General features: G+C 33.9%; 1 protein-coding gene across 3 annotated transcripts in view; it reads left to right on the top strand.

Annotated features, from left to right (window-relative positions):
* Positions 1–16,319, top strand: part of LOC128985324 (apoptosis-stimulating of p53 protein 2-like) — a 445,246-nt gene that overhangs the window by 163,489 nt on the left and 265,438 nt on the right. For all 3 annotated transcript variants that reach the window (XM_054404718.1, XM_054404720.1, XM_054404717.1), the window contains exon 5: positions 2,205–2,315. In XM_054404718.1, coding sequence (XP_054260693.1) covers positions 2,205–2,315 — 111 coding nt within the window. The remainder of the gene's footprint in view (positions 1–2,204; positions 2,316–16,319) is intronic.

The raw sequence follows: 16,319 nt of genomic DNA, 5'->3' as shown, positions 1-16,319 counted from the left end.
TCCACTTATTCACGTACTAGAATATGTTTCCATATATTTTTTTCATAATATAGCAAAAGCACAAATTTATGTATACAAATCATGCATTAATTAATGAAACTGTAAAAACCGAGAATATATTCACATTCATCTTTACCAACAAGAATAAAATAATTTCTCAAGAACAGAACACTTGTGCAATACTTGCTTTTAATATGAGAACATTCCATTCATGTTGAATATTTCTTATCAAACATTTATCGCGTTCTTTTTCAAATTACAAATACTTCCTACTTGATTTGACACGTGTTTTATAACTTACATTGTTTCCTTCGTCGAAGTAATATAACTCTTGTTATTGAATTTATCTGACATTCTAGGGAAGTTATTAATATGTCAAGAATATTTCACTGTTTATCACAATCCGCCGGATTTGAAACATTTTATAAGTTTAGTATTTAAAAAATACAAGGGGAAAGCTTCAGTTATTAAATATAAGGGATAATGTATGTAGGGGGGTTTAATGTATGTGTGGTGTTATGAGGTTTTAAGTTTGATATCTGAGTACCACTATACTACATATTACTTTCTAAAAAACCTAATCTTAAAGATCCAACTTTACATTTAATTTCAATCTCACTCCTTAGTTATCTTGGATATTTTAATTATTATGGTGCTCAAAACTTTAAATTTTATAGTTAAAAGTTATTTGGGAGGGTTGTAATCCATCTAATTTTACGCATTACATGTTTAATTACATAAAAACTTAGCATATATATATATATTTTCAAATCAACATTTTAATTTTTAACCTAAGTTCATTATTTTACGTCATTTACGAGAAAGCCTTCAAATACTTTCAGAGTATTCTTTAGCTAGGTAATCCCGAACTTCAGGACGATGAAACTGTTTTAAATTCAACTCAACACTTTGGACGGTTATCTAAGTGAATCTGAGCTTATCAATCCTCCTAAAGTCAGCTGTAAGCATAAAAGTTGAGAGCGCTCATTTCGGAGCAGTCTTCTTTATTATCTTTTGTGAATCAATTTGCAATGAAGTACGCCCAGGCTGTATAAAAGCTTCTCTATTTATTAGTTGAATAGGTTGTTTTTTAATCGGGTGATTCTGTTGCATTATCAACAATTACAATTAATAGTTGCAAGAAAACTCTTGTATAACAGACATAATATATTTAATGTACAATTACTGCGCGTTGAGAATCAATTAATAATGAAGAGAGCAAAACTATTTATTATTTATTAAGAGAATCCTAAGCGAATTTCCATTTGACTGATTGGATTTTTACTGAAAAGTTTTTTTCTCATACATGTCAGATTTATTAATTATTTAATTAACAATTGTAACGTATTATGTTCGCTGCTACAGGGAATGAAACAAAGTGTTTTTTGTAAAATGCTAAATTTGATCACAATGTATCCATATTTAGCAAAATATAACATTTTACCATTTGTATAAAATATAAATAATTGTAAATGTATAGGTTTTAATTGTCTCCGTATTCTTTAACGATTATACAAAAACTTTTCAATGTACAAAATTATTTGTATTTTAGCCAACTGCGGTAATAGCCATCGACCACAGAATTAACTTTATTTCTGTGCTCGCTGGTAATAGCTCATTCCATTATGATAAGTTCGATAAAAGCTTATCGAACCTACTACTTTTTCAATTATTTTTAATGCTATAATCATTGGTTGTGATTGACTTAAGATTTTTCCCAAATAATTTATTTTATTGTTGCTTTTATCTACTTTGTGTTCTCTATTCAAAGAGAACTACAAAAAGTGATTGCCCCTGATGGTGTTAGACAGTGTAGTAATAGATTACAAAATTTGGCGATGTTTGTAGTAAAATATTTTACATACATTTAAAACATTGTTTATCCTTTCAGTTATATACAGTACTGCCATAATTTTGCACCTACGACGCTCCAATGTAATTTCACGATCTCAAAACACTCGAATAAAAAGGTCAGTACTCGTGGTCAGAAAAAAGGAATCTATTTATTATATTTTTGAGCAGATTACAAAAAAGGAATCATTTGGATTTATATCCAGCCAAGTGTTGACATAAACGTTTTTTAACGAATGGACAACTTTATTTCTATGCACATTATTAACTGTCATGAATGTAACAATAGCCTAACTGAAGTTATTTGTTAATAAAATAATTGTTAATTAATTAATTGATTGTTATTGTTCCAGAGCGAGTCCTGCAGGATGACGACCGGCCACTGGAGGTCCTACAGGAATGGGGGACTCACCAGGACCAAGTACGGCTCATCCTGCGTTACACTGTGCTCAACAACAACTCAGGTAGGTTCACACATGTTTGGTTTTACTTCATACATCATCAGACACTGAAAATTATATTCAATGCCTAAAGCACGTACTGAGGTTGTCATTTATTAAGTCTAGCTTAATGAAGAAATCTTTTAACAATGTCAGTTTACTAGATCGTTTTGAATACGGACTGTATCCTAGTGTTTTTTTACATTTATCTACACATTTGTCTACAACAGAGTTACTATACTATGACAACTTGGACTGTTGATTCACTTTTTGGAATTTCATACAAAAAAGCTATCTTCGACGTTCTACACGCTACCCTAGAGCACGTTTATCAGTTTTGAAAGTGTGTGGCAAACCAACAGGATTGTTTTCAGCCTTTTTAACACAGTAAATATTTATCCACATGGTAGTCTAATTATATGTTGATTTTTTTTACTTAATTTTTCCTTGAGACAAATACATCTTACGTAATTTATTGGCACTCAAGATTGGGTATAAAAAGTAACTCGTCACCCTTACTTCATTGCCAACCCTTTAATATATCAATGTTTTCTTAAAAAGCAATTTTAGAAATATGATATTACTATAAGTAAATAAACTTTACCATAACAATCAAGGCCAAACGTTAATCAATAACTTAGCTAACATATTTATTTACGTAAGAGAATAAGAAGAGACGTAGAGAAAGGAATAAAATGTACTTTGAATATAACAGCACTTAAAATCTGGTAAGTTTTATATTTATTATATTCCCCGTTGTAATATTAATATAAAGGTTACCTAGAAACAGTTTTAACTAGACATAAGATTAAAATGCGTATTTATTTAACTTTACATTGTTTTAAAGTGTAGGATTTTCTCTAACAACTGTTGCTTACCTTTGGCATTTTTAACAGTTAACTACTGTTAAACCATTCCCAAAATAAAAGAAAAATATTTGATCGGTTTTGGCATACGTTTAAATTTTACTTTAGGATGATACTTTCTTGTTACGTCCAAAGCCAATGATATAAAGCAACAGTCGGATTTACCTGGGGACATGAATTGTACAATTATTTTTGGGCGTTGAGCTGAAAACAGCCCTGAATTGTTTGACAAACATTAAAGTGATTCGGTTGGTTTGAATGCAACAAAGTCATGATATCTGAAACCGGCAACACGGCTTTTCCACACAAAGTGCAGCGAAGCCGTGTTATTGATGGTTGAATGGTCCTAAGCAAAATTGGCTGTTGGGTAGAAAAGGGACAAGTTTTGATAGGATTCAGTAGCTTGAGTGAGCAAACAAACATTAATGGCAATCGTCTGCTCAATGAGAATTGCTATTCACTTGCTATTGATAACAATGGATTTTATATTTGACCTAGCTACAATTTTGAAACAAAATCGAGGTTTTTTAAGTTTGACCGCATAAATGGTGTGGTTCTACAGTACCGAATTAGGCGTATTGTAGGAATCGTACAAAAAACGTGGTGTACAAAATAGAAAGGTAATATACAAACTGAGTCATCAATACTACAAAAGATTGAATTAGTACAAATATAAAATTAAATTGCATTATTAGGTAAACTTAACGACATGTAGAATGGAACCAATCGTAAGAAACTAATTAAAAATTAAATTCTGTCCCATCACAAATAAAATTACGAAAGAGTGTACTTGTCTTTGCATTGAGAAAAGTACAATGTAATAGATTAAAGTTGCGATGTTATTATTTTCTTCATAGAATTTCTAATAGGCTATGCCGACTTTCAAACACATTACAATTGTTTAAGTTAACATGTTAGTCTCCCTCTATGGTTAACTTTTAATCCCACTCATTATAATTTCACTCTTAAAAGATAAATTTATGAATTATGTTGACTTTTGTTAGTTACACTTATTTAGGACGGTGTGAAATGTCTTAATTTTTTAAAATTTTATTTACAACTAATTTCAACCTAAGAAGATGTGACTTGGCGAGTGTCAAGCACGATCCCCAGCAACAACTCATTCAGTTAGTTGACAGCACTGATATAGGCCTGTTGTTCTCCTCGTTCTGCAGTCAGCTCAGTGACCTCATCAAGACTCACTCTCCCTGGAAACGCGTAGGCCACTCTCACTTTCCTAGATGGTTCTCAGTGGAACTTAAACATCTAGTCATCCTCAAGAAGACACTCCACAGGCAATACAAAACATCTCTTGATTGGCGGGACTACCAATCATTTTGCAGAATTCGTGACCAATGCAAGTCTGTCTCCAGAGACTGCCGATCAAGGTTCATCGACCACGTCAACTCAACCATCACCTCCAATGTCAAGGTGTTCTGGAGCTTTGTTAAAGACCTCAATCGTTCGCCTCCTATTCCTGCAAATATCAGACTTGGTTCGTATGAGGCTTCTAATCATGTGGAGTCGTGTCAACTCTTCGCTGACTTCTTTTCGTCCGTCCACTCTCCCACTCACCATGGTGAACTGCCTGTGCGTGTGTTCAACACCCCCTTCATCTCCGAATGCTCCGTCTCAGTTCAAGATGTCGACAGGAAGCTACTGGCGCTGGACGCAACCAAGGGAAGCGGGCCAGATGATATAACTCCAGGAGTGCTCAAGTTCTGCCACTCTGAGTTAGCCTTTCTACTCCAATACTTGTTTAACCGCAGTCTGTCCTTTGGCACTTTTCCATCGGTCCTGAAGAATGGTTATGTCGTCCCCATATTTAAGTCGGGAGACAACCGTGACGTTATGAACTATAGGCCAATTGTCCTTTTGTCCGTTATAAGCAAAGTGTTCGAAGGCCTAATCTTAGATATAGTTCAGCCCTTGTTCAGACAAGTGTTGATAGACGAGCAACACGGATTCACCTCTGGCCGCTCTACTGTGACCAATCTCCTCCCGCTTCAGTGCCAAGTCATGGATGCCTTTAGCCGACGAAGCCAAGTTGATGCTATATACATAGATTTCAGCAAAGCCTTTGACAAGATTAGTCACCGTCATCTTCTTGCTAAGCTGGAGGGCTATGGTGTTGTTGGCACGATGCTTCGATGGTTTGAGAGCTATCTGTCTGGTCGACGTCTGACTGTTGTCTTTCAGTCCCACGTCTCTGCTAGCTTCGTCGCGAGTTCCGGCGTCCCGCAAGGTTCCCATCTTGGCCCACTCTTGTTCTCGATCTTTATCAATGACATTAAAGATAATATAAAGGTGCATTTTCTGCTGTTCGCTGATGATATTAAGCTGTTCGTGGAAGTCAACACTCTCTCTGACTGTCAACTACTTCAAGAAGCCCTCGACAACGTCGTCAGTTGGTGTTTGGAGAATGATATGTCAGCAAATCCTGCCAAAACGAAATGTATAACGTTCAGTAGAAAAAAGAACAACTTGGAAGCCGACTATTTCCTTGACGGGAACAGGGTGGAAAGGTGTGACACCATCAAGGACCTGGGCGTTCAGATTGATGCCTTGTTTGATTTTGGACCGCACATAAGCCATATATTTGCCAGGGCGTCACGCATGCTGGGACTGATCTCTCGGACGGCAAGACATGGGTTGAGTGCCAACTCCTCAGTGATCCTGTTCAAGGCCTTAGTTCGCCAGCTGCTCGAGTACGCCTCTGTGGTCTGGTCACCCTACCTCCTCGGCCAAATCAATCATCTTGAATCAGTACAGAGACCCTTCGTGAGACATCTTGGTTGCCGCGCTGGGTTCAATTTCATGGACGTCCCAGTCGAGGAAATATCTGCAGCTTATGGTCTCCAAAGCTTGGAGTGTAGAAGAAGAGTTGCTGATGTTGCCTTCCTCTTCAAGCTGCTTAACAACCAGATCAGCTGCCCTTTTCTGCTCGAGAGGATCAACTTGCACGTCCCCAGAAGTACCAGGCATCAACGCTTGTTTGAGCTAGACCATGCGTCGACCAGCTATCTACGCTTCTGCCCCATACCACGTCTGATGCGCTCCGGGAACGAGATCTGTTCGTCGGTCGACCTTTTCGCTTCCAGTTTGGAGGCTGTTAGGCGAGTGGCAGCAGAGGAACGTGACGCTCTATAACATTTCACTGTTGGTGTTGTTTTTGATCTTGTTGTATCTCAAATCATTATTATTGTTGTTCATTTAATGCTTTATTATTGTTATTCATTTCATTATTTATTATTGTTACTAGTTAATTTCTACTTCTGTTATTCTTTTCATTGTTTATCGTTGTTAATGCCTAGCACAAAACACAAACATTCACTGTTGTAGCTTTCAATCTTTATGTTTGTAAATTGGTGTATTGCCGTTGGTAAATAAATAAATAAATAAACCCTAGAGTTTCACTCCATCGGCTTTGATAAAATAATTTAAAAAATTGTTATTTAAGCAGGAACAGTTTTTGTGATTAGAGTCTAGTATACTTGTTATAATAGCCTATATACATTACCCATAAGGGGAAAAGTTCCCAATGCACACAAATTGTACATACTAACAAGCAGCTCGTCTATTGGATCTTGTTCTGACTCAGTAGGAACAATACTGAGTCAGCTAAACAACAACTCTTTCTGTTATTGTTTTTGTCTTGCAGAAACATTGTTTTTTCTTCATCTCGTAACAATGCTTCTTATCCTTTATTGTTTATCTGATAAATCTATATGTTTTGTACAAACAAACTAATATCATATTTGTACAACCAAAGCAGAAAAAAATTAGATATTCTACTCACTGGTGTTCAAAAATATTAAAATATAATATTACAAATTAAAAGAAATACTTGTATGCATTAAATAGCCAAATATGTATGGGCAAGGCATTTACTAGCACAAATAAAAGTTAAAATATTGAAGTAAAGTTGGATCGAGGTCATAAATTGTAAGTTATAGAAATATTTGTTAAACAGAAATGTGTAATATTCTTAAAAATATCTGGAATTTCTATGCTAAAAATAGAAATATGTATGCATTTAATTTAAATTGAATAAATTGCCAAATAAATTAAGTCTTTCTGGACAAAGACACTCTTGTGTTTCCTCGACTAAAGACCGTCTGGATCTGCCAATTAAATTGGCGAAATAGTTTTCCTCGCTGAAATTCAACTTGAAAATAATATTGTTGAGAATTGCACTTACGGATGTATTATTTTTTGTATGAATTACATTTAATAATATTCGTGCAACACATTGTGTTGTTACTGAGATTGTTTGTAGCTACATAGAAAATCTATTTTTTAAAACTGTTAGCAGCATTATTGACGTTTTTAGGTCACAGTTTAGACGCTGATCTCTAGAGCTTAAGCCACAACACGTAGAATAGTTAATGGTGACATTCACCAGTACATGCCGTGGTTAGCCGTATGCTGTATATGCATCTACCCATGGCATCGGTAAAATGGATTTACTGTCAAATAAACCATACTTATAGTTTTATACAGGGTGGTAATAAAGTCTGAAGACAGTTAAATATTTTAAAAAATAACATAGGTAGAGCTACAATACTTGGTACAAAGTTACAAGGCATAAAACTCTATTTTAACACATATTCAGTGATCCAATAACTCTTCAGGGGGACGGCCCACAAGGAGTCGGAAGAAAATCTTAAATGGAGGCATAGGTTGATATGCACATAAAATGGAAGTTCTTTTTAGTAGAATACAATGCCACAAACCACACTTAAAAAGGTTGATCCTGCGCAAAATGTCATATGTTCAAAGATTTTCAAAATTAGCCAATTTCTTTAAATTAAAACACTATTTTAAATTTTTTTTTTATCGAATGATCCTTCAAACCCTCTAACCCTTTAATCACACATCCATACAGAATTTGATTGATTGTAGCAAAAATAAGATTTTATAACTATGTATGTTAGTATCTTCGTAAGTTTTTTTATTAATTTCGGCCCCTAAACAAACAGAAATAAGCAACATTATACTACTAATTGAAATAAACCCTTTAGATTTTGACAAACACAATATTTTACACACTTGTAAAACAGACAAAATCAGGATTAACACGTGATTTAATTGGGCTGAAAGCTGTTTGAAATCAAATTCATTTAGATTGCCATTGGAATTGAAGTATCAAAAGCTGATAAGTCGTTTAGGACGAGATTGACTTTAATCGTGAATCAAAAGATCGTAAAAAGTTACAACCGAAGCACCGTCAACCATTCGACCGTAAAACTTCGTCATTCGTAGTTAAATATTTTCGTTTACATTGCTGTTCCGGTCAAAAATAAATCAAATATTTTTTTATTTTGTCTGTAATAATTTTTAAGACGCACTGTTTTATAATTGTTACACAGATTTCGTTGACTTGAGCCTAGGTTAAGTGATACCTCATTTTAAAATATTTTTTCATTGAAAATTTTGATGAATAATTTTATGCTTATCTTGACGCTCATGTACAGGGTGTTTAAAAATGTCTGAAATTCAGGGTCTTGCAGTTAATTTTATTGCAACCGCCTACGATCACAATTGTTGCACAGTTTAAAGAAAATACGCCCTTTAACCTAAAATGTACCACTACGACAAAGTTTACTAATTTAACAAATACAGGAAGTTTTGGATAATGTAAGAGTTTGCATGTGAATAAACTCAAATAGCAACATAGGTTTTGTAGTACATCATTAAAAGGTCTTTTAAAAACAAACGTTTTCTACATTTAAAGTTTGGTTCTATCTTCAAAAATGTCGAAACTGTAGCCTTTCAATTTTTTTAAAATTATTTTTCATTTGTTGGCTAAAAGTTCACGCTTACATTATGGCAAATCAAATTGGGAGAGATATAGGAAATCATAGTTTATTTGAATGATTCACACAGCTCACACAGTTCACTCAATTCTGGTTAAACCGTTTGACAGTGATACACAAGAACCATTCTCCCAATAACACTGGCTTTCTGACCACTGTATCACCCCTCTAGCCGCTGGATAGCCTTTGTACCTGTGAAATCAGTTAAACTCCACTTATCGTTCGATTTGATTGGGCTAGCGCTTGTACGTTTATGTAGTTTGTATCGTGGAGCTTAGGAAAGGGCATAATTAGTTAGAGGATTTAAAAAAAAGTAGCCGAGTTTCATTAGGTTTTTAAAATACAATATTAATCATCATTTTAAAGCAATACTGTAATTCTACGTAAAGCTAAATATGATTACATGTTAAAATCTAGCTTTGTTACTGGCTGACACCAGTTTTTGCTTTTAGCCAAGACTATTTATTTATCAAATGACTAGTACAGATTGGTCCCAGTTTTAAGTCATCGAAAAGTGATTGTTTTTTCTTAAAGTCGAGCCAGCATGCTTTTTAAAATAAATATAATGCCTAAATTCCTGAGCTACTCTTTTAGAAATATACTGAAAGGTTAATTTTACACAAATAAAATAAATGGAATAGCATTTACGTCTCTTAAAACTACAGTTTTCCATAAGTTTTTATATAGTCAAAATTATATTTTAAACTAATACGATGTTATTTATAATTTTAATTTATTTTGGTATATACAAACATTCTATGTTTTTAAAAATTTTGTATATTTTTGTAAAACTTCCTTATTTTGTCAAAATGCTTTTGATTTGATTTTAATTTTACCGTACACATTACTGTAATCAAAATATTTAATTATTATAAAGTTGCATGAAACTATTTATAGGTTTCAAATTCAAATAAATATAAGAGATTCCGAAAACAGAACTGAGCATTTTAAGATATTTTTATAAAGTAGAAACTGACCGACAAAGGGACAGTGTGTGTGCAAAAATATATGTTTAAATAATTACGTATTAAAAACGTATCAATTCCAACATACAGATTGCAAGTACATATTTTTCACCTTTCCAAGGTTTATGTTTGGACTTTGCCTCTAGTCAAACAACCATTGAAACAAGCAACAAATCATTAAGAAAGAAAACAAAAGAAAAGTAAATGACGTAGGTGAAGATGTCCTTTTTTAATTGGAGGACCTTGACAATGCGAGTCTACCTGCTCTGGGATGGCGTGAGCAACTTGTGTTGACAGTTACAGAGAAATTTAGTGTTTCGTTTCAAAAGATGATCAAGAAAATAATTGTAAAAACCCCCAAGGCACAGCGTCGAACGTCATTTGGATAGGAGATAATTGTGTACAAGACACTAATGTCCCAATTTCATTTTGATGAATAATCTGCACAGAGTTGTGTAGTTGAATCATTGCAAGGATGGATAAGGAAAGTGAATGCTCATTTATCGCTACATAGTATCGGTATTCAAATACATTTTAAGTATTGTTGTGGCCAAGGTCAAGCAGTATATGGCGAATTGAACATTTTTAATTAAAACACAAATTAAAGCGACTCACACATCTGTTACGCTGTTAAAAAAGTAAGAAAACATTCTCTCTATATTTTTTTTTTTACTTTGATTATTCTTATCTCCACTCTTATCCTGTCGCGAAGCAAGGGTTAAAATTTGCCATGTAGCTATCAAAATCATGGTATTGTCTCCTGTTGATAATAATTATCGTAATCACAAGGTCTGTTGGAAGACTAAGAGCTGATAAGGGTCTTCACCGCCTTCTAAGCTGATTATGGAGAAGCTTGCGGAATAAACTTTGTCTTCAGCCCATGATTAAGGGCGAGTCCTAAGGCAGATAAAATTATGGTAACAATAGTAGATAAGATTTATCAATGCGAAATTCAATTCTAGGTTTTTTTATTTTTGAAAAGAGTGTTGCGAGTTTACAAATATTTTTCATTTAATATGTTTTGATTTCCCTACATTCATGTGTTTACCATTCAATGTTTTTGGTAGAACAAGCGTCACCACACAGTACAGTACTACAACATTCTAATATCATGTAAGGGACATTTTAAATTCGAACTATAACAGTTTTAAGTGGGAATATAATATTTAGTGTGGTTATCTGACGATCTTTTACAACCGCAAGATAATACTTTATCACAACTCAAATAACTTATTGTCATACATATTAAAACACATACACATTATGATTGGATTTATGAGACCAAGCTTAGTAGAAATTACTTTATACGTAAAGGTTTTCCTAAGACCTAAACGATATTTAAATAGCAACCCAAAATGTAATTAACATAACCTTTTTATCTTTTAGTAAGATTGGTTTTTAAAACGTGCTTGTATTACTTAAAAGTATTGAGAAACCTAATTTAAAAAATATTTTATCTCGCTGTAAAATTGTACTAGACATAATCAAGGCTTATTAAAATTAAATGTGACTTAATACAAATTAATCGTGTAAATGAAAAAAAAACACATTTTTTATGGACATATTTTGTAAAATATGTCAAATGTGTTCTTAAAAAGGAGAAATATTTGCTGGAGTGAGCCATTATTCCTCATTAATAAGATTATAATCGAATAAATCTAAATAATTGCCTATTTCAAAATTATTCAAATTTATTATCGATCATTTTCTACTGCTATCCCTTTACTATGGGGATTTTATAGAAGTCTTGCAATCATTTAAATGACAAGTTGATCTCAACAGTTTAGGCTTGGGCCGACCAGTTAAGAGATGCGAAGTAAATGAATATTCAATGCAGGTTTAATGGATCATGGTCAGATCTCGACAACGGAGATGTTTTATCTAAAGGACATTTGAATAAAAGGATTTCGAGGACCTCTTTAGTCTGATTGGACTAATGAGTGGCTAAAACATAACGTAAATATTGTGTCTTTGAGTAATCATACTTTTAAACGTTTAACAGTTTGATTACAAAGTTGGAAAGCATCAAATTAAATTAGAGGTAAAATTACATTCTTTTGAATGGCAAACTCATTAACAAACACGTAATATGTTACAAATCTCTTAAGAGTTCTTCAGTTATAAACTGTATTTTACAACGTCTAAAGTTTAAACTTAAAATTAAATATTAAAAAAATAAATTAGTTAAATATAGGATGTGCTCATTAGACATACATCAAGTGCAACAAAAAATAATAACGAAAACATTGAGACAACGATGCCCGTTGACTCATGAAAATGAGTTTCTTAAGGCTACTACCTAATACAGGGAGCGGCAAAATTATCTGACGGTTTTCTTTGCCGCCCTGTTGAGCGAGTGAGTGGCGGAGGGTGGTGGGAATAGGGGCGTTACAAAGCCTACGTGCGAATATTTTTAGTAGCCATGGACCTAGGGACAGCTGAGCACCATGCATTTGTAGTGGAAGTGTTTTTTAAAAGTGACAATTCTTGTGAAGCTGTTCAGTAGGCATTTCAATGTGGGTCAAAGAAGAAAAGTCCCAACTCGAAACACCATTTTGCTGTGGGTGGGTAGCTTTAGAGCTACTAGTTCAGCATTGAAACTAAAATCAACAGGCCATCCAAGGTCAGTCCGGACGACAGAGAACGTCATGAGAGTGAGGAAGACCGTGTGGTGTGGTTGAAAGTGCGATTCGTCGCTCATAATGACTATTTTGTCACGTGTAAGTAAATCAATCACTTGTTCTGAAAATGAGATGCGCTTTATGTAACCACTGTGCTTCAACTGCTGCACGATTGCCATTTTGTATGAATGAAAGTGCGGGTCGTGCCGTAATACTCTTATACCGAGCGACCAGACATGTGCAGAGCTGCAGCTTATTTACGTTCAGGCCGCTGAGGACTAGCTTCCACACCTTCTCTCACTCTCTCGATGTTCTCTGGCGTCCGGGCTGACCTTGGACCTGTTGGACTTTTTTTCAATGTTGAACTAGAAGCTCTGAAGTTACCCACCCACAGCAAAATGGTGTTTCGAGTTGGGACTTTTCCCCTTGGGCCCACATCGAAACGTCTACGGAACTGCAGCTGAACAGCTACACAGGAATTGTCACTTTTAAAAAACACTTCCACTACAAATGCATGGTGCTCAGCTGTCCCTAGGTCCATGGCTACTAAAAATTTTCGCACGTAGGCTTTGTAACGCCCCTATTCCCACCACCCTCCGCCACTCACTCGCTCAACAGAGCGGCAAAGAAAACCGTCAGATCATTTTGCCGCTCCCTGTATATAGCATTAGCTGTGGCTACATAAACATTTTAAATTAAAATCGTAACCAACAATTATAAGACATTCCTGATTTATTATGTTTTACAGGTGAGGACAGTATGATAACTTCCATTGGTTGGCAATTTAATTTGGTAAGTCAATATTAATAAGGGGATGTGTATTATTAATCATTCATTGAATTTGCTTTGAAAATTGATATAACTTAATTTAATTTAGTTTAAAAGCTTAAAGCATTTATATTATAATAAGTCAAAACGTCAATTATGCATAAGATTGCAATTTTATTGGGCCATTCGTTGTATAATACATTAAGACATTGTTTAAAGATAGTTTACATTTTGTATAGATATATTAATTAGTTCTTTTTACTTCTCTTTTTTAGATTACCGGATTCATATTAACATGTGTTTATTGAAATGTACGAAATGTTATCGTGAAATGTAGAAAATAAGAACGGCAATTTTAAAAAATTGTTGTACGGATATAGAATTGATGTATAAGGGAAATAAATACTAATTGAAGAAATTATAATTTTGATAGAAGTACAATTAGCATTGGTGTATTGGTTGCTTGCTGCATCACTGCGCCTAAAGTTAAATAATGATTTTATAATTTAAATAGACTTCTTAAAAGTAGCATAACAGTTGAAATCCACAAAGTACTTTATTTGAAATAGTTTTTACCAAAACGCCAAAAAATCGACGATTTTAGTTTACAAACAGTTAACCTTCGTTATTAAACTTTCAAAATAGATATACTAAAAGTTATTCGCTTTTTGCACAAGCCTTTCACTTTTCGCAAGGTCTACGACTGGACACCTAAAGTCGGCTGTAGGATATTTTTTTTAGCCTAGCAAACGTAAAAGTGTAAACAAAAGACGTGAAGACTGCTGTTTTAATTGGAGGACTTCACAATGGTAAAAGCTCCACTCGAGCTTTGGGCATCTTCACTCAACGGGGGCCATCTGTTGATGGGAGGGGCAAGCTTTAACTTTTCGTAAAACTTATATATAAATATAATATCTTATAGTATGTTTTATTTAAAGTCAACTTAAATGAGCCAAGAAAAAAATAAGTTTTTAAATTTATAGCTTTGTATTGATCTATTGTCTCAAACTATATCGCAAAGTTATCGAATATACTTAGGTTATCGGTGCAGGAAAATATTCGTAATGTCGACTATACATAAAACATAACAAGTATAAGTTGTTGTTCGTTATACAGTAATTTTTGCTTCAGTTACGTTCACAGTTTTATCTAAAACTGCGCTTCCAATTTAAAACTTATTCAATATCAGTTGATGTATTAATGGTTTTAACTTCTATTCAAAATTTTAAACCCTATTTTACAATTATAATTGTTAGTGGATCAGGAAACAGGCCCTACTGTAATGAAACTGTCAATACCACTGACAATTAATTGGCGATTACTCATTATTGTCATTGTTAGCTTAGATAATGAGCTGGAGTCAATGGAACTGTTTCACTTACCCTGATATTACTGTATTTGGAACATGTTGAAAATACCTTGTTACTGTTCAAACAGCGGTGTACTTTGAAAAGACTACCTGTGGAAATTAATTTGAGAAATGTCTAACTGTTGGCTTAGACCACATTTACTCTGAAATCATTTTGCAGAGCATCTTTGGAAATACGTTGTAAATGATGGAACAGGTTAATGCTCTAAACCTGCTATATGTGGATTATGTTTTTAATCGGTTGTAACTGTTCTTTGGAACAGGTGATAACTTCGAACTAAATGCGAAACGTGCTTAAAATAATTGTTATTGTTGGAACAGTCAATACTTCGGATATATCTACATTTTGAACATAATTAAACGGCGTAGCTCTAAAATCATTGTTCGTGGAACGTGATTAAAATACGTTGTAACTAATAGAACGGATAGTTATTCCGATATCACAGTTTGTGTAACTGTTCCACAATTAGTAACTGTTGAACCCTAACATTTGATTACTGAATCTTCTTGATTGAGACATAGCTTATTACGTATGTTAATATTGAATTAAGGACTGCAACTTAAATATAACGTATTATATAAATATATAAACTATTCATACGTATTTTGTTCAAAACGATATTTTTTCCTATATCAACACGTAACTCGCAAGATTGCTACCTAAGTGTAAATCGTTCTAATTAAGAAGTCTGTAAGGATGGGTGTGGACGGATAAGGACCTCACTGTCTTCTGAGCTGATTAAATACAACTAAAACCTAAATGTTATTTATCTCCAAAATATTGATCATAAAATGGCATATTTTTACCTACTAGGCTAAACACATTAGCATTTACAGAACTTTTCATTCATTTTGTCTTTCGTGATAGTGTCGGCACAATCAGCTGTTCATTGGGCACTCAATGTTTTCAGCCATATTGCATTTACGTAAATAACAATATTGTAACAGCTGTTGTTTTACAAACCTCATTTTACTTGGTCAATAGAAAATGTAATAAGCGTGAAGCTTTAAATTTACCACTTTAGTGTATGCTTTAAGAACAGCTGCTTTTTTTCTGTTGTATCAAAATATCATTGCCTTATTTACCTTACAGGTTTTAGAATTACGATGTCCAAGTCCAACTTGAATGCAATCTACTATATTATTAAAGTGATACAATCAAATTTTATGTAAACGGTTAAGGCCATTTACCAAATAAAAATATAGGCATATGGCACATCAAAATGAAGCTTAGAGTGTATAGATTTGCCGAAAAGTACTGATATGGACGAACTCCCTAAGGGATCTGCCCCACAGGCTGATTTCCAAAGGGCTACGCCTTGCATGTTTTGGAAGTTAACATTATTTGATTAGTGAACCACAGCTGGTCAATGGAATTAACAATATAGTTTGTTTGTTTACATGTTTTGTTTACTTATTTTATTGTTTACTTTTATATTCTTAAAAGAGGCGCGGTGAATGGACTCTGAAGCTATTTCTAGCTGTTTGATACAAGTGAGTGATTAAAGGTGTTCGAAACACGATGAATATGAGATTAACAAACCATGTTTGTTGTTCGTTCTAAGAGGTTGTCCGGATCATTAATAGGTCGCCAGTTCATTGAAAAGTATTAAAGACGTC

This window comes from Macrosteles quadrilineatus, unplaced genomic scaffold, assembly GCF_028750875.1.
Source record: "Macrosteles quadrilineatus isolate MER2022 unplaced genomic scaffold, UCM_ALF_1.0 Scaffold_2__2_contigs__length_208266976, whole genome shotgun sequence".
Classification (NCBI taxonomy): Eukaryota; Metazoa; Arthropoda; class Insecta; order Hemiptera; family Cicadellidae; genus Macrosteles; species Macrosteles quadrilineatus.
Note: the sequence above shows the minus strand (reverse complement) of the source record. Positions and strands in the feature narration are given on the sequence as shown.